This window comes from Anarrhichthys ocellatus, unplaced genomic scaffold (genome assembly GCF_004355925.1).
Source record: "Anarrhichthys ocellatus isolate YVR2014 unplaced genomic scaffold, GSC_Weel_1.0 scaffold19, whole genome shotgun sequence".
Lineage (NCBI taxonomy): Eukaryota > Metazoa > Chordata > Actinopteri > Perciformes > Anarhichadidae > Anarrhichthys > Anarrhichthys ocellatus.
The window spans coordinates 3,639,983-3,659,230 of NW_022280049.1; the positions used below are offsets into that span (position 1 = coordinate 3,639,983).

The window sequence follows — 19,248 nt, forward strand, 5'->3', positions numbered from 1 at the left end:
GCCGAACGACATGACCTATTTAAACATAAAGACACACCTTAAAAGCTTTGGCTTTGAGGTTATCAGACAGAAAGCTTTCTCTGGGGTTATGTTATTTTATTTAATTCTTTTTATTTTAAGATCTGGGTCACCGATGGGGAACGAGGGGAAGAAGTCATCACAGAAATGAGAATAATACACTCCAGGATATTATTCTTTTTTTTTCATCATTTGAAATACTCTACTACTTCCCCCTCTCTCACCCTGTGCGTTTATCTGTCTCTTCCTCTAACTCTCAACCCCTGTGGATTTCTTTTCTCATATCCCAGGGTGTTATCGTAGGGAAACTGTTCTCACCCCCTACAAAGCAGCACAGGCAGCAGCAGACTAGTATTTTGTGCGCTGACATGATTGTGTTTGTGTCTGTTAAGCCCCGATGCTTTTTTCAGGGCCTGAGCTGATCACATCTGTCCTCAACATGACTGTTGACCTCTGAGTCTAAAGAACATCGTGAAGTTACATAGCCACTGTCTACACTACTGTGCATGCCATACATAGGCTACTGTCCTCTTTTCTCCCGCTTTGTCTCAGCCTAAGCTTAGTACCATATAGATTTAAAGATTTTTTTCATGGTTCGAAGGTGACTCTTCCAGATAAGACACAGCAATGTCATTAGCGTCTCGCAGTGACATCCATAATTTGCCCCGTGGGAGGTTTGCATCCCCTGTTTGAGCCTTTTTTTTTCTCAGAGCGGCGCCATCTGTAGCCTTCACCATTGTCCGGGTCTCCTCACAAAGCTGTGCGTCGGCTTAGTCTCCTGAGATCCCATGAGTCATCAATCTCCCCCGTGGCCTCTATTGTACTGAAGGAGATCCAGCCCTCCAACACTTTCTGGTCACTTAATAACACACTTGCCGACATGAGATATTCCCCCAGATACACTGAGAGAAAGATTCACACCGACACATGCAACGGGGATTAAATTCCACAAATGTTCTGGACGGTGAAATCTGAGCTATGGTAAATATGTGAAAGAGAGAATGTGCTGTAACTCTCGGCAGAGGCTCCGTTGAGCTGTCTCCAGGTTTCCACTTTTGTTTGAGAAAATATCTGATGGCGTCTCATTGTTTCTGACTTGCATCTGATATCTTAAGTTGCATAATTCACCATCCATGTCATGGAAGTTAATCATTGAAGATGTTTATCGTTTCTGTGGCGGATAAAATAAGAAAAGATAAGTGTGCTGGCTTTATCTATGGTGTTTGATTTGAAATTAAGAGATTTTAGAATTCAGCTTGAAGAAGAAATTAGGATATGTGTGCCATGATTTGATCACAGTAAAACATCGTGATAGGACTGTGAGAGGTTTGCGCTTGGTTCTTTTTTTCCATTTTCCATTCACATGTACACATTTATAAGATGTAAGACATGTAAATGTGCCCTGGTAGTCTTGTAAAGCATGGAATTCAGCAAAACGGGCTTGACCGCCTATCTGGTCACATATTGAATTATTGATAAACAGAAGGTGGGCTGAGCAGGGGAGTACTTATTCCTCAGAAAAACCATCCGTCCTCTCTTGCTGTCCAGCACTCCCCAATGTCGATGTACAGTAAACCCTTTGAATACAAATCCTTTATTTAAATAGATCGTCGTTCATGTATTTACCGCTGTTGTTAGCCACGCTAGCGGCTCTCTGATCTCTGTTGGTAATAGTCAGTTGGTCAGTCAACCATTTTGGTCCGGACTGAAATATCTCAACAACTATTGGATTGCCATGAAATCTGCAGAAATATTCATTGTCCCCAGATGATGGATAGTAATGACTTTGGTGACCCCCTGACTTTTCCTTTAGTGCCACTAGCAGGTTAACATTTGTGGTTTTGAGTAAAATTTCTCAATAGCAATTGGCAGGATAGCTATGAAATTGAAGTCCTGACGTCCCTGATGAACTGGCACAGAGACAGGCTACACAGGGTTTAAATACACTCGGGAGGTGGCGTTGATTAGACACAGGTGGGATCAATAAGGGGCGGGGCAGACAATCACAGTGGCGGGAAAACGCACAGAGGCAGGAAGTGAAGTTACCTGAAATGAGAGGATTATTAAGTAACACAAAATAAAACAGGAAACAGACAAATGATGACATAAGAAAACACGACCAATCTTGACAAACCCGTTGGCATCACACTGGTTCCTTTGACAAAAAGCGAATGGGATTTTTCCATTGTATTCTGGATTACTGCAGAAAATAAGCTCTGGCAAGTTTATGATACTTGCACGTTTTGTTCAAGATAATGGTCACAAATGAACACCACTTATGATTTTGAAGTGTACAATTGCCAGAAGTAAAAAGCTAAACGTTAGGCTAAAAACAAACTACACCATGGTCGCATGACTTCCCCTGTCCATGAAGCTAAAGACGGACTGTAGCGTGATGGCGTTTTTTAAGACACGTAAAAGCTTCAAAATTCATAAGTGAATATTTACTGATGTTTGTTATGTCTGCGATCAAAACGTAAAAATCTCGTAAGCTCGTATTAACCACAGACCTTATTTCAGGCATCTAACCAAAAACCCATTCAGGAAACCCATTAACTTTGAGACGAGGGAACTGGAAGTGTAAACATGCTGACTCATGTCTGGGTTTTAGGATTAATAGTGTTATCCTGCATTCAGACACTGATGAGTAAGACAGCTACAGAGAGATCTGTCCACCACAAAGCAGGCTCTGCTGCTGAATGAACTTTCCATCCATCTTGCACCGGAGCTGTCATGGTATAATATGGCATCAGGGTGGTGTAAAGAGTACAGAGACCTGGGTTCAATCCCCCAAAGCGTCCGCCTCGCTGTGGTGTCCTTGACGCCCACACTGAATCCCCTACAGCCTCAGGGAGGCTGTTCTGTAACCGACCTCGACCTTTGACATCTGCGTGGACGAGCAGCAGGGAAAATATTTTTTTCCCTATGGGAGCCATATCACATCGTTAGATGCACAGCAAGCCCTAAAGTGGCTTACAGCAGGTTGCACGGGTTACAGCAGCATTTGGTCAGCTGGCGAGTTGTGAGGACAGATGGCTGTGTTGCTGGTGGTGGGCTCATCTCCTGGTCTGTTGTTAGTGATTCAACAGCTTTTAATTAAAATCAAATAAAGTAACAGTCTGTCAGGTACAGCCCCCCAAAAAAGCTGCCAGACGTCCTTTCGTGTCTGAGTTTATCTCTTAGTGTTATCATTGGAGGTGAGACAAAAGGCCAAATTTTTTTTCACATGATTGAGGAGTGTGACACTCAATTAAACAGTTATGTGGCAGAAACAGAGGTGGTAAAATGATTTGTGGTTCTCTGGCTGCAGCCAAATAAAAGGAACCAAAATGATTCATCCCACAGTCTCCCAGCTGGGTCCCCTGAGTGTGTGTGTGTGTGTGTGTGTGTGTGTGTGTGTGTGCGTGAGTGTGCGTGTGTGTGTGTGTGTCTCTGAGCATGATTGTATCCGCTCGTGCTCGTGTGGTCACATCTGAACTTTCCAGAGGGTAAAAGACGCTCCTGCTGTGTTCCTGTTTGACAAGTCCCTTCCTAAAATAGAACAGATCGTGTCTGCTGTCTGCTTCTCTTCTATGGAATTGAAGAAAGAAAGAAAAAAGAAACGGACAAATGCACAGTCACAGGGCCATCCCGCTGCATTAATGGATGTTTGAGGTGTTTCTATTCCTGGATCATTTGAGTGAAGCTGTGTTGTCCTGACTCCCCTCTTTGGCCATGTGTTCTTCTTGATCATTATTACCGGTGAATTAGGATCAATTCAGTGCATCAGCTATTAATTCTGCCTGCATCAATCTGATAAAAGAGACAAATGAGTCACTTTGGCTTCAGGAATGAGTCCATTTTAAAAGGCTTTGACTCATATTACTTGACTTTTAAAATATTAAAGCACCTCACCCTGGCGTACATCATTTTTGTGAAATGCAGCTCTGTTCTCACATCATCGCCAAGCACTCTGAGTTTGTTCTCCTCTGAAGGGAAGATTATACTTTGCTCTTCATTATGACCCAGTTGGTCAGCGCACTGAAATGTACAAATCTTTCATTTCAAAACTCCCCACAATGCAGACAAGGAAAGCAACCTGGGGATCTGTGTTGCTTCGCTGAACCTATGAAGTCCTATGAAGCATGGCAGCGTTTGTGCTACACAGCAGTTTTCAACTCTATAAAACTGCTGCGTAGAGTTTGTAAAACTGCCAGAAATACTCTGTCAATCTCCTCAGCCAGCTTTGAAGGCAGCACTGTTTGTTATCCCCTCTTAAAAGAAAGAACATGTATGTATCAATTGAATTCATGTATGTTTTTGCCAAAAGAAAATTAATCAAATTGGTATTTACAAATTCCAACCAAATGGTAAAAAATACTCTGTAATCAATCATGACACTAGAGTTGAATTTGAACACGATCCCTCCCCTCTCGTACTTCTCTCATAGTTATAGGACCTCACAGTGTTCATGAGAAATATAGTTGTAGTCTTCCAACATGGCCTCTGAGCCCCTATTAATGGTACGAACAATGTTAAGCTCCAATGATCAGCCAAACACCGCATATGGCTCTCATTAACACAAATAAACAACAGCACATGTTTTTCGTGTCTTTCTGAGACACAGTTCCTTCAAGGAGAGAGTGGACTGTAACTGCTTCAAAGCTGTTTTCTTATCGTCTTTTCTTGTCACAGTCTGCTCCCAGTTTCTTCCTCAACTCTCAAGGGGTCTTGCTATCCCGCTGTCCTTATCTCCCTCCCCTCTCCTCCCTCCCGCTCTTTCTGTCTCTCTGTTGGGGATGTTTGTGCAGCTTGTCACCGCACCATCACTCGAGTGGGATGTCTGTCGCCGAGTGGTCTTCCTCCCGCTCTGTTAATCCCCTTTTCAGAGCAGAACCTAAACAAATGTGCCTGACTTTAATGTTCTCTCGGGAGTTGCTAGCCATATGATTCTAGATTCCTGTCCTGTCCTTCTGTTTTTCTTTTTTTTCCCCCACACTGTCACTAACTGCGCTCTTTGCATGAATATTGTGACATTTTTAGAAAATCTAAAATGTGATTTCAGATAGAAGCAGACAGAAGGGTCTACACAATGCCTTTCTAAGGATATAGCCAGGATGTCAAACTGATTCAGCAGCAAAAGCAGGTTAAAAAGACAAAGATTTAGAAGCTGCAGCCCACAGATCACAGTGTAAATGTGAACCACCACATCAAGGTTTCAATTATTCAAGGATAATTTGTTTTCAATTTGCGACACACAGTTGCAAAATGAAATGGAGGTGTAGCCGATTTGCTACACAACAACAGCACCACAAGTTTTTACGTAGAAACGTAACATTTTAGAAACAAATATGTCCTTCCAAACTCTCCGTGTAACGAGTATCACTAGCATCACCCTGGTCAGAGCTGGCCGATGTTACGTTGGCCATTCTGGTGTTTGTTGTGCGGGACTTAGCAAAGGGTCAATTGAGCCAGAGCTCTGAAGTATGAAGAAATTCATAAGTAGGTTACAAAGGGGCAGAGATACAATGGGCTGTCTTCAGACGAATAAGACATTGTAAGGGAGATCGTGTAAGTACCTAAACAGTGACCATGTGACCTTACAGTAGCAGTAAGCTAGATTTTGACACATTTTTATGAACTTGCATGAATCACCACCTCATGTGGGCGTTCCAGTGAAAACTGAAACTGCAAGAGTAACACATAACCATTACTATCTACAGTGCGAGTTGTGTCTCTAATGATTCATAGTGTTTCCTAAGCAGCCTTTGGCAAAGAACCATCATATGTCACCTGCTTTGTCTGCAATTTTTATTCAATAATGGCTGTATTAACATTGGCACACATGGTATGGCATCGGCTCTAATCCTCTCATCAGACTTCCCCTCCTGTTTCTTAAGCCCAGGTGGAAGAGACAACTATCTCACTGTTCCCCCGCATAGTTGTCAGTAAAACACTCTGTTGTTCTGTCTCTTCCTGCTGCTGATGTTGTGCTTAAAGAGATAAGACACATCTGCTCTGCCCCACAAGCTAGCTGATTAGCATTTGCATCGTCGCAATTCACCCATAGGGCACCCCACCAGCGTGAGCATTAACATTGGCATCATTAATAGCATGATCTCCACTCAGAGCCGTCTCCGCCAGACAGCACCTCTCTAAGCTGCGGAGTGTGGCTGGAGTGGACATCACTTCTGTTGAAAAATGCTGTTCATCAGCCAGCTTAATTTGCACCCGGTTTATTATTCAATGTATAATTGGATCTGCTTTCACTGACTTGGTTTAGTACGGATTTACTGCTTCGGTGATGTTGTCTACTCTGCCACACTGACAATCTGTTATAGGCCAGAGATGAGGCCAATACATCAGATCTGTCTTTATTTCTCTGGAGGATTTGATCGGGGGCCAAATTTAGCAAAGACCCAGGTCAACTCATCTCCATTTTCGGGCCCATCTCCAGTAGAGGTCACACCATGACACAGTATGGAAAATATATAATAAGTGTATGAGGGATTATATTCTATTATAGATCTATATTTAGTTCAGTTGATCAAGACCCCACAAATAAAACTAAACTAAAAACAACCAAACAGATGAACGAGGTAGTTAGATGAGTGAATTCATGAGGATGTTTTCGGAACAGTTGCCTTGTTCTTCTCATAAGGAAGCCTGTTGCAGCGTTGTGTCTTGCTCTCACTCACTCTCACTTCCTGCCACTTACAGATAGTTGACAAATGATAGGAAAACCTTGATTAAGTAGCTGAAGCAACATAACGGATGCAGATGCAATCATACAGAACAGGAAGGGTCGCTGAATGACTTGATGCGATAAGAATGATGTGCATTGTGTGATCTGATCCCAGTCACGATAGAACTTAACACGATAACCCCTATGGGAGATTTTGGAGCGATTTTCTCTCCACCACCGTCATGAAACCTTCAGTATAGTTTCAGACACTTGCAGGGTATGTTAGTTTTTCATTTAATCTGCAAAGTATCTTTATATTTAAAATGTATATTTTGAAAAGTGCTGAAAGTCAGGAAGTCCCCGTTTGATGTGCCCTCTCTCTCTGTAATCATTCTTTCTCTCTGTGTGACTCTCCCTCTCCCCTCGTTCCCTTGCTCCTTTCCCAGTGGTAGGGTCAGAGGGCCTGTCCTCTCCACTGGAGCCAGTTGGAGTGACGAATGGCAACACGGCACTGCCAGCGGCCCGCAGCACAAACAGTAAACAGAGTGAGGGTGGAGGAAGAGAGCGGAGGGGTGTGATAAGAAAGAGAAATGAAGAGCAGGAGTAAACCAGGAAGAGGAACGGAGGGGCTCGCCGCTAAGGACGAACAATAAAGGTCAACAGCTGTGCAGGGCGACCTCGTGTCTATTTTTGAATCAATGCATGAAATGCGTTACATTTTTTTATTTGTATTCCACGGATGAGCAAACGACGAACAAATTGAAGAAATTTCCCCCTCGATGAGAGACTGCTTGTTGCAGTAGTGGCCTGATGCGAGCTTGTTGATCTCCCCCTTCTTCTCTACGAGTTAAAAATGAATACGGAGCATCTGTTGACCTCAACACGGAGACCACACACGGACAAACAGAGCGGCAGTATTTTTGAACATGCAAAGTGCACTCATGTCTGTCAGCATGTAACTGTGTTGACGCACTTTGGATGGTGTGTCACCAACGCGCTCGCTCTCAATTATGCTTATCTTGGTGTCGTGTGCGGTATTAAAAATGCATTAGACTCCAGCGCAATTATGATAGCTCTGCCAGTTGTGAATAATACATATTTAATGGAGAGTAATACGGATTATTGCAAACTGTTTATTTGCATTTTAATTCCGTGAGATCTCGACTGAAGAGAGAGGGTGGCAAGGAAATCATTAACAACATTAAAAATCCACTTTCACGTGGCCAGGTGTGCCTATAAGCATGTGACCGTAGAGGATACTTCATTATGGATGCGACAGCAGTTTGACTTTGAAGGTACTTGTGGGGTTATGATATTTCCCAAGCATCCTTTGAGTCTCCTTCTTCAGTAGCCATTGCTTGATACTTACATAAGACTCTGTCTGTCTCTTTGCCCCTTTCTTTCTCTCTCCCTGTCTCAGTAAATCATTCCCCCAGGACCAGTCATTAGCATCATCTGAAGTTGCCACGTCTGACATCGCTTCTCCGACGTGCCAATCTGAAAAGACAGTATCGCTTTGAGAGTCTCACAAGCTCCAGTGCAGCGAAATGATAGCTAAAGCTAAACAAACTGTGTGTTTTACAGAGTGCGGTTGACATTGCAGGGACTCTGGGCCGGGTGCTGGAGCAGGTGATAGTAGCGCTGCGCCACACACACATAAACACACACACACACACGCGCACACACACACCCTGTCGCCACCTCAGCCATCACTCTGAATGATGTCAGTCAAATTAATTGCTGCTTCCTTCCCGTGGCATGCTTGAGGTGGTTTCACAGAGGCAAGGGCAGTCCGGGGCCCAGAGAAAGTGGGCTTTTATAGGACAACTCTGTTTATTTGTGCGAGACAGAGAAAGAGTTATCCTCACAGTATTTTGCACTTAATCAGATTTCTAATGAGCAAAAACTCAATTTGATTAAACAAATCTGCCCTCTAAATCTTTTGAGACTTGCTGCTTAATGAGAGTGCTTCACGACTCTGTAATCACTTTAAAGTGTTTTTGTAACAAGCTATAGCAACTGTTTTACACTGAAATTAATCTGATTAAGACTTTTATGATTGTTGAAGACGGGGCACATCTGCAGAGATATTCATCAGGTCTAGTAAACAAAAGCGTAATACTTAATCAACTTAGATTTTGATTTCATTTATCATTTAAGAAATGTGTGGCAGATCGCGGAGGGAATGTTTAACTGGGTCTCGCAAAAATCCCGTCTGTGTTGCTGCTTTGCTCTCCCTTCACACTTCAACTACCTCCGTCTCCCATCACTCCCATTCAATCTGAATAAATTAGTGCGTCAAAGTTTACTATCACCTCTCCGTGTTTTAGCCGTAACCCAAAATGTATGTTTAGTTGTAAGGTATTGGTTGTTGCAAGAGTTCAGTCAATTGTTTGAGGGTGAAAAAACAACTTTAGTGCAATGAATGAATTAAAGAAAGCCAAAAGGTGCCAAAGCTCCTGGCTACTCACGACTCCAGATTGGGCCTTTCACTTTACTGATGATGGCGGTACATCACCAGACGGAACAGACCCATGAACACCAGAGTTATGTCAGAGTGAAATTTGGGAAGTGAGACACAGCTGATCCCGTTAAGTTTTACCCTTTAGACTCTGGTGTGAAATGTGCTTCGGGAGGTTTGATCTGTGGAGGTCAACGCTGTACAGCCAACCACACACACACACCACACGGTCTATTTCACAAAACTTTACACATGGACTTTTATTAAGCTGTGCTTTGAGATGTTTCCATGCGATGAATGTAACAAAACAACATGTATTCGTTCGACAACTGCACATTCTAAAAAGACTGTTTTAGCCAAGTACAAACATCTACATCTTTAGTTTGTGTCATGAATGGTCCCTGTAGCTAACGGATGAAGTTAGCACATAAAAAAATAAATGCAGTACGCCGAATTAGAGGTAACTGTTGATGGTGAGGGCAATGCATCCTGTTCCAACGCGCAATGCTTCAGTTTATAGGATCATTCCCGGGTCTTAGCTGTAATATCTGTCTGTCGTGATAATATTGTACTCGCTGAGTTAAAGGAACGGTTTGACATTTTGTGAAACTTGCTTCTTTGCTCATTCCAGATGATCAACGCCACTCTCGTATTTGTGAAGCCACTGCCAGGAGATGGTTAGCCTAGCATAAAGCATAGCAGAGCTTAGCATAAAGACTTGAATAACAGTGAAACCGCTAGCCTGGCACTGGTCAAAGGTCAAACATAAGAAGTAGTCTCTAACTACTTTACTTGTCATATATTATTTGGCGGATTCAAGTTGTTTTTTTTGCAGGGTTACGTGAGGGATTGTTCTTTGTCCGGGCGCCATGACTTCCTCGAGTCTCAACGTCACTGTGAGGTTAGAACATATTTCTTTAAAGGGGAAAATATTCCACCTTTTATGTTGCTGTCTAATTAATGTTGCTGGTAAATGTAGTCAACTGCAGCAATTCCTCTGTCAGTGCATGCTACATTAACCGAGAATGCTGAGTTCTCCTGCAGTACCATGAAGGTGCCTACATGTACCAGGATGCAATGTGCGCAAGCTTCTTATTCCAGGTGTTCCTGCCAGAAAAACGTATTCAAGCCACTTAAACCTACCAAAAAAAAAAAATCAATATCAGCTTCAGTGTATCGGCTTTATTTAGAATATTTTCACCGCTTTGCCTTGCCGTCAGACAGCCTTTTAGCGACAGGGAACTGAACTGAAAGTGAAACTTCTCTCTGCTCTCTTCAGAGCCGCAAGACTCCGTTGACCTAAATGGTGTAGATAAGTTTTACTCTCAGTTCAGTTCCATGTCGGATAATATATCAAAAGATAGCTGCACTTAACTATTTTGTAGCTTCCAAACATTTAGCAGAATGTAAACCTTAAGTTGACGCGTGTTTCTGGTCCTGAGCACACAGCTCACACCGACACCGCTTAGGTGGGTCTTTATTTTAGGTGGGTCTTTATTTTAGGTGGCTAAACCACGTTTTGCTGCTGCAACACATAATCCTGTCTAATTCTCCAAACTGGGGGCGTGCTGACCACAATGTAAGTAATACATTGACAATACATTTTGGAATTAATTAAAACTAATTATGTGTTAGTCCTTATTCTTTCTAACTTCTATTTTTTTAACGAGCTGTAGTGCATGACACGACACACAGTTTCCTTGCGCTATCAAGGATTATAAGTAACATTTTAGGTATGCTGACCTAAAATGACTTGAAAACTTGGTTTTGTTTGTGTCTTTAATAATCTGGTTTAACTGTGGGCAGAATTTTAACTGGTCTGATCATCTGGCTGCTCCTGTTTCATGATGGTATCAGTGTTCCCAGATGTCAGCAATTACTTTAGGGAATACAATGTTATCACAGCCGATAGGAACGACAGCCAAACCCACAAAAACGAGACCCATGTTGTTAAAAACAGAGATTATCCTTTAATTATTCACTTCAACAAGCTAATTAAAACTGATTTATCATAATTCAGTCAGTTACAATTCTTTATCAGCTCCTAAAATAAGCACAATAGTCAAAAGACACCACAAATCAAGCAAAGCCTTTGCTCGGGGCTTTGCCTTCTCCTTCAAAGAGGTCATCAGCAAAGTAATACGAGACACTCATCGATAAAACACTTTCAAGCAGTGAAGCAAATAACTTATGAGGTTTCTGTTGAGTCCATTTGGTTTAAAGTTATAATGATTTGACATTTGGATGAGATATACAGTTGTGTGAAAAAGTGTTTGCCCCCTTCCTGATTTCTTATTTTTTTGCATGTTTGTCACATTTAAATGTTTCCGATCATCAAACAAATTTAAATATTAGACAAAGATAACACAATTAAACACAAAATGCAGTTTTTAAATGAAGGTTTTTTATTATTAAGGGGGAAAAAAATCCAAACCTACATGGCCCTGTGTGAAAAAGTGATTGCCCCCATAACCTAATAACTGGTTGGGCCACCCTCAGCAGCAACAACTGCAATCAAGCATTTGCGATAACTGGCAATGAGTCTTTTACAGCGCTGTAGAGGAATTTTGGCCCACTTATCTTTGCAGAATTGTTGTAATTCAGCCACATTGGAGGGTTTTCGAGCATGAACCGCCTTTTTAAGGTCATGCCACAGCATCTCAATCGGATTCAGGTCGGGACTTTGACTAGGCCACTCCAAAGTCTTCATTTTGTTTTTCTTCAGCCATTCAGAGGTGGACTTGCTGGTGTGTTTTGGATCATTGTCCTGCTGCAGAACCCAAGTGCGCTTCAGCTTGAGGTCATGAACAGATGGCCGGACATTCTCCTTCAGGATTTGTTGGTAGACAGCAGAATTCATGGTTCCATTTACCACAGCAAGTCTTCCAGGTCCTGAAGCAGCAAAACAGCCCCAGACCTTCACATTACCACCACCATATTTTACTGTTGGTATGATGTTCCTTTTCTGAAATGCCGTGTTACTTTTACGCCAGATGTAATGGGACATACACCTTCCAAAAAGTTAAACTTTTGTCTCGTCAGTCCACAGAGTATTTTCCCAAAAGTCTTGGGGATCATCAAGATGTTTTCTGGCAAAATTGAGACGAGCCTTTATGTTCTTTTTGCTCAGCAGTGGTTTTCGTCTTGGAACTCTACCATGCAGGCCATTTTTGCCCAGTATCTTTCTTATGGTGGAGTCATGAACACTGACCTTAATTGAGGCAAGTGAGGCCTGCAGTTCTTTGGATGTTGTTCTGGGGTCTTTTGTGACCTCTTGGATGAGTCGTCGCTGCGCTCTTGGGGTAATTTTGGTCGGCCGGCCACTCCTGGGAAGGTTCACCACTGTTCCATGTTTTCGCCATTTGTGGATAATGGCTCTCACTGTGGTTCGCTGGAGTCCCAAAGCTTTAGAAATGGCTTTGTAACCTTTTCCAGACTGATGGATCTCAATTACTTTGTTTCTCATTTGTTCCTGAATTTCTTTGGATCGCAGCATGATGTCTAGCTTTTGAGGATCTTTTGGTCTACCTCACTTTGTCAGGCAGGTCCTATTTAAGTGATTTCTTGATTGAGAACAGGTGTGGCAGTAATCAGGCCTGGGTGTGGCTAGAGAAATTGAACTCAGCTTTCCAAAGATGTGATAAACCAAAGTTAATTTATGTTTTAACAGGCGGGGGCAATCACTTTTTCACACAGGGCCATGTAGGTTTGGATTTTTTTTCCCTCATAAAAACCTTCATTTAAAAACTGCATTTTGTGTTTACTTGTGTTATCTTTGTCTAATATTTAAATTTGTTTGATGATCTGAAACATTTAAGTGTGACAAACATGCAAAAAAATAAGAAATCAGGAAGGGGGCAAACACTTTTTCACACAACTGTAAATTGTGAACCGGCATCAGCGATGAGCTGCAGTTCGACAAGCTGCATCTTTCCTGTCTTGTGTACATTCACTTCCAAAAGAAATTCAGACCACGTTTTCACGTGTGTCGACTTTCCAGAACGTTCCTTTTAAAATCACAACATTAATGGGTTGAGCCAGATGTGAAATCAAATCTGCTTTTCATTCTTGCGTTAACGTGAAGTCACACGTTGGATGTACTCCACCTACATTGCTCATGTATGAAACATGGTTTGATTTGACCGCTGGACTCCTTGCAGCGCACAACATGTAAACGTAACGAGTAACGCTATTTCTGTGCGCTGTCATGTAGGTTTGCCGCAGAGTGCATGCTGGGTGCTGCATTTACACTGAATTCGGAGGAGCGTGTTGTGACAGCGTTTGTGTTTGTGTGCGTGTGTGTGATGGTATTGAAGAGAGCGGTGTCTGACAGCATTAGGGTGTGTGCTGCCCAGTCATGGGATTATGTATCCCAGGGGCGTGTCAGCACCGCTGCGCTCCCAGGTCCCTGGCATAACAGCGGACAGTCTTAATCTCAATCCCCTAAATCCCCCTCTCCTCTTTCAGGAGCGTCTTCTGCTCGAAGACAGTGCAGCGACCACGGTGTGCACGGCAAGCGTACTCTCATTGTCTGCACACGGACGGGCCACTCGCCTAATGCAAACAGGGGTACATGTACGGTCACCGTATCCTTCAGCCACACTAAGAGTCTGCACAGAGAGCGGCGTTCTCGTTCGAAGTCGATCAGACTGGCCTCTACAGGAACGCTGGGACTCAGTATTGAGGATGAGTCAGTGCTGTGAGAGAGTCATTAGTCATTTCTTGTTTAGACTGACCGTCTCTAGGTTGTGGCCTCCAGGATACAGTTTGTGGCAGCCCAGCAGGATGGAGAAGGCCTTGCGGAAATCTGCATTGAAGGCATAGATGATGGGGTTGAGGGAGGAATTAGCCCAGCCGAACCACACGAACACGTCAAACGTGGTGGGGCTGATGCAGGGGAAGGCCTCCCCTCCGCTCGATTCCTCGCAGAAGGGCACCATGCAGTTGAGGATGAAGAATGGGAGCCAGCAGCACACAAACACTCCCATGATCACGGACAGCGTCTTCAGCACCTTGGTCTCCCTCTTGAACGTCATCTTGAAAGAGCTCTCGGACTCTGCGATGCTGGAGCCGCCGCAAATGCTGTCGTGTCTGTTCTTGGCACTTTCGGCCGCTCGCTCCAGGGCAGAGATCCGCCTGATTTGTCTGTGGGCAATGCGGTATATCTGGGTGTAGGTGGCCACCATGATGGCCACAGGGATGTAAAAGCTTATGAGAGAGGTGGAGATGGCGTAGGTCCTGTTCAGGCTCGAGTCACAGTTCTCTGGGCTGCGATACGATGTAGCATTGAAACCTGAAGAGGACCCGGTGAGAGGCGTGTAAGATTTAGTTTGGGCCTTGTGCCAGTTGAGCTGCACGGGGATGAAGGAAATTAGCACAGACAGCGTCCAGGCCACACTGATCATCACATAGGCCACTTTGGGTGTCATCTTCCTCTCATAGCGAAAGGGGCTGGAGATGGCCCAGTACCGGTCCAAGCTTATCACACAGAGGTTCAAAATGGACGCCGTGGAGCACATGATGTCAAAAGCCACCCAGGTGTCACAGAAGGAGCCGAACGGCCAGAACCCGGCGATCTCCGTCACCGCCTTCCACGGCATCACCAAGATGGCAACCAAGAGGTCCGACACGGCCAGCGAGATCACAAAAAAGTTGGTCACTTTGGAGCGCAGATGCCGAAACTTGGTGACGGCGGCACAGACCAGAGTGTTTCCCAGCAAGGTGGTGAGGATGAGCAGCGAGAGGAAACAGCCAGTCAAGACGCGCCTCGACGGAGCCTCATCCAAAAAGCCAGAGTCGATGACAGTTGTAAGGTTCGTGTCATCCATCCCTGAACATGTGCGGGTCGGGGAGAGTTCAGTTACGTCATGCTGAAAAGTCGTGCTACATCATATCCACAGGATTAGAATCTAGGGGGCTCCTGTGCTTCAGCCTTGCAAACAATCTCCATCATCGTATCTTCTGATGAATGCTGAGGGATGAGGTGTTTGAGGCAAACCCCCTCCGGGCAGGACATTTTCCCCCTGACTTCGTGAGTTAGATTCGACATCATTTGAGCCGCAGAGGTAGTGGTAACTCAATTCCTCTGTGTGATTACCTGAGCTCTTCTGTCTGCCCAGTTTGTTCCCAAACACTGTAATGTTAGGAATTCTCTGACTGCCCACTCACGTCATCAGCGGTCCTGTGGGTTAAAGACATGAATTATACAACGTTGGATACATCTGTATTAATTTAGATAATTGTTCCTGTCTTGTAAAATGCAACTCTGGTTAAAAATACTTTTATTTTAGTTTCTTTTTAATGTACTCTCTGATTGCACGTGCACACGTATGCCATACAGACGATTATATTGTGCATTGGCATGCTGATGTTCCGATTTCAAACGGGAAGAAAATAAGGATGTTCCCATGAGTGTAATGTTATTATTAAGGCATGTCTGATAAAAAAAGTCACACACCTCCGTATACGTGCATGCATAGCAAAAATCTATTTTAATCTCCATCATCAGATACTACTCACCTCTTACTCACACGGACGCGGCCAGCTGTCAATTGATTTTATATTTCAAAATAAACGTCCCATCGCTTCCACGAGAACTTTGCAGTCAAGTCAATCCAAAGGGCACCCAGTCTCCATGTCCGACAAAACAAACCAGAGCCCCAGTATATCCTCGATTGGGTCCACATCGCTGACTGTTAATGAATTAATAACACACAGACAACAGTACTCAAATGTCACACAGCCGTCAACGCTCTCGCTGCGTCGTCCTGCAGCCTCTGCTCGCGTCTGCGGCCAAATCCCGGAGACTGTGCATGCGCTCCTGCGGCTCAGACTCACACCGGCGCTCTGACGTAGCCCCATTCAAGAGAAAGTGCAGTACGGATGAGAGCATGTGAATGTGGCCCCTTCGGCGACCAAATCCAGTTAAACTGCCCATAATGTACAGCACGATGCAGCAGGCAACACATGTCTTGTCATGAGTGGCCTCTTGTGCAGAGTTTAGAGGTTTAAAACATCATGAGTGCCGATTAAACCCACCTGTTATCAGCAGCACTTTCTCTTAATTTGACCCAGTCAAATCTGCGCCGTGGTGTAGTTTAATTAAATTAAGATGCAGGTTATAAAACTGAATCAGGACAAGGGACCTATCACGCGTGGGCAGTGGCGCGCTGAGGCCACCTAATGGAGAAAGAGAACGTTGCGCCTGTAATCAAGCTGCACGGACATACGGACATCTCCCCCCCCCTGAAGGATTTTACTTATCTGCAGGTTTATGATGACTAAAACAAAAATGTTATGAAAGAAAAGACAGATTTATGCTCAAACAGAAGATTAAATCAGAAACTCACATTCTTCATCGATCTGTGGCAGAGTGTCATGTGCAGACCAATGTCACCTTCAGCTGCAGTCAGCATCATTTCCCTCTGACCGATAAATCGTGCACCTCTTGTAAAAATCCTGGCAATGTCTGTCAGCATGCCCATAGTAGTTTCATTCAGTTCAGGCTGGTACCTTGCATGCAGAGCATCGTGGGATGCAGAGACAATCGTGACATGCCAGCTGTCACCTTACAGTGATGTAAGTAGCTCTGACAGGAGGAAAAGAAACAGCTTCCTTCTCAAGCATCCACACTATGAGGCATTTAATGAAGCCATGGGACTCAAGGAATGATAATGATAAGAAAGAACATACGGTATGTTACCCAAATATAATTTTCCTTTTGTTATTGCCCTTACCATATCTCACTATGTTCTGTAATGCTTAATCCAAGTTATACAAAAAATAAACAACTCTGACAATAAATGGTAATATGATAATAGGGATTTCTGTATTCATTTATGACAAAGAAGTAATATTTTAGATGCAAATCTAGCTTTTGATTGATCCCAAAGAAACAGAGGATGAAATGTGTCAATTAATTGCGATGTCAAATAATTAAAAATTAATCATTAACTATTTTGATAACCCACTGATATTCCGTCAATATGGAATGTTTTTTGCTAAATTGCTAAACGTTTTCTGCATTCAGCTTCTCAGTTGTTGTTTTTTGTCATCTGTGATGGTAAATTGAATATCTTTGAACTTGGATTGTCAGATTTTATAGAAAAAAACTATCAATGGATATATCTATAAAAGTCGATGACAATACAATTAAATGTTTTTTTCTTGAAACAATAACAGGGAAGACGGGGACAGATGTCTGCCTTTATGAGAATAGCTCGACATTTTGGAAAATACATTTCCTTGCCAAAAGTTAGATGAAGCAGATTTATACTACTTTGTTTGTTCATTCAATATGAGGCTGCAGTTAGCTTTGCTTAGCATAGCATAGCACAACTACTGGGAATAGAGGGAAAACATCTAGCCGTGCTGTCTATAGCCCACAAACGATCACGTTATATGTTCACTCAGTACAAAACCCAGAGTATAAGAACAGCAATTTCTTATCCTGGACTATTTATTGGCCATGAGCAGTCTTTTTTTTGTAATCACCTGATTAGTGAGCGTTAGAGGTGCTGGAAGGTGGATTTTTGTCACATTCGGACAGAGCCAGGCTAGCTGTTTCCCTCTGTTTCCAGTCTTTATGCTAAGCTAACAGGCTGCTGGCTGTAGCCTTGTATTGAACAGACAGAAATTGAGAGTGGCATCGACGTTCTCATCTAACTCTGGGTAAGAAAGCGAATAAGCACGTGTCCGTTCCTTCCTTTAACTTTAAACACACTTACACGTACGTCACTTAATCAAATGTTTGATATGTTAATTCAAGTTAATCCATATCTGTGCTCTGCCTACCACCTCCCCTTCAAGGACCATCTTAAATTGGCCGAAAAGCCTGTGAATAAGTAAAACATCAGTGTCCTTTTCTCCCTCTGTTTAATATGATCGTGTGTTCTTTGTTGTCATTCTTTTATAAAAAGATGTTCTTCCCTTTTCCCAGATCTTTTTCTGGGATTCAAAGTGCTGCCTTGCTCCAAAGACACAGCAGCCGGACAGTGTTGAGAGTTCAAAGGTCAGAGGTGAGACCAGGGATAGACAGGCAAGCTGAGGTGCATTGTGGGCCCACTTCAGAGCGTCTTTCTCCACCCGCCTTCTGCTCTGCTACTTCTCCGTGTTAAAAGGTGCAGCTGCTGCTCCTGTAAGTCGTGTCATGCACAAGAAGACTCACTGATTTAAACTGACCTTTGTCTCACCTTGTGCTGCCCGGTGTTTGTGATTTTGTGTGTTCTTAACATTTGTTTTTAGTGATTGTTTTTACTGTTTTATGGTTGTATTTGTTTATTTTTTAAATATGTTTTTATCCTTGAAATGGACTTTGTGAATCGTGTACTTTGAAAGGTGCTATACTAAATTTAATAATTATTATTGTTATTATTATTATTGTTGCTATTATTATTTGTGTTGTTATTATCATCATAATAATAATACTAATAACAATAATAAAGCTATTATTTAATAATTTTCTCTCTTCTGACACTAGGATTCGACTAAGGAGATGAGAGGCGTGAGAACAGACAAAGCAAACCTCAACTGCAGACGCCTTTCACAAAGTCTGTCAATCATCACACGCTTCCTCATAATACTGATACTGCCGATACAGCTTTAAGATCTCCTGTGCAGCTGTTCCAGTCATGACGAAACCCGTGAGTGCTCTTTGTCTGATATGGGATGACAGGTAACCAGCCACCCTCAAGACACACACGAGCTATGAGTAAGACAGCTGAGAGCAAAACAAGCTGTTTTAGGAACCACCATGTTAGAAAACCTCAGCCCTCCGCTGCTGCTGCTGCTGCGTGTTTATGCGTTCATGTGTGAGTACATAGCCTCGCATATTTATCAGTCATGCATATCTATGCAGGTTCATTTGAGTCCATGTGTGTTGTTGAGTGCTGGCATGCAAACATGTCACATTGTACTGCTCTCCAGATGGGTAGAATAGATACCAGAGACAGACATTCACTTTACCTCTTTCTATTCTGTAAGAAATGATCCAGACTGAGTTAGTCGCTTTTTTCTTTTCTTTTGGTATCCAAATAGTGTAACGTTGTTTGTTTGAACATATCAGTTAAGGATTTACAAATACTCAGTGTGAAGAAATTATTAAATT

General features: G+C 43.1%; 1 protein-coding gene across 1 annotated transcript; it reads right to left on the bottom strand.

Moving 5' to 3' along the window:
- Positions 1-13,021: 13,021 nt before the first annotated feature.
- Positions 13,022-16,376, bottom strand: drd1a (dopamine receptor D1a). Its single transcript, XM_031857960.1, has 2 exons — positions 15,663-16,376; positions 13,022-15,324 (listed from the first exon to the last, which is right to left on the bottom strand). Exon 2 carries the CDS (start codon positions 14,969-14,971, stop codon positions 13,859-13,861), a length of 1,113 nt encoding a protein of 370 aa, XP_031713820.1. The 5' UTR covers positions 14,972-15,324; positions 15,663-16,376; the 3' UTR covers positions 13,022-13,858.
- Between the last annotated feature and the right edge of the window lie 2,872 nt (positions 16,377-19,248).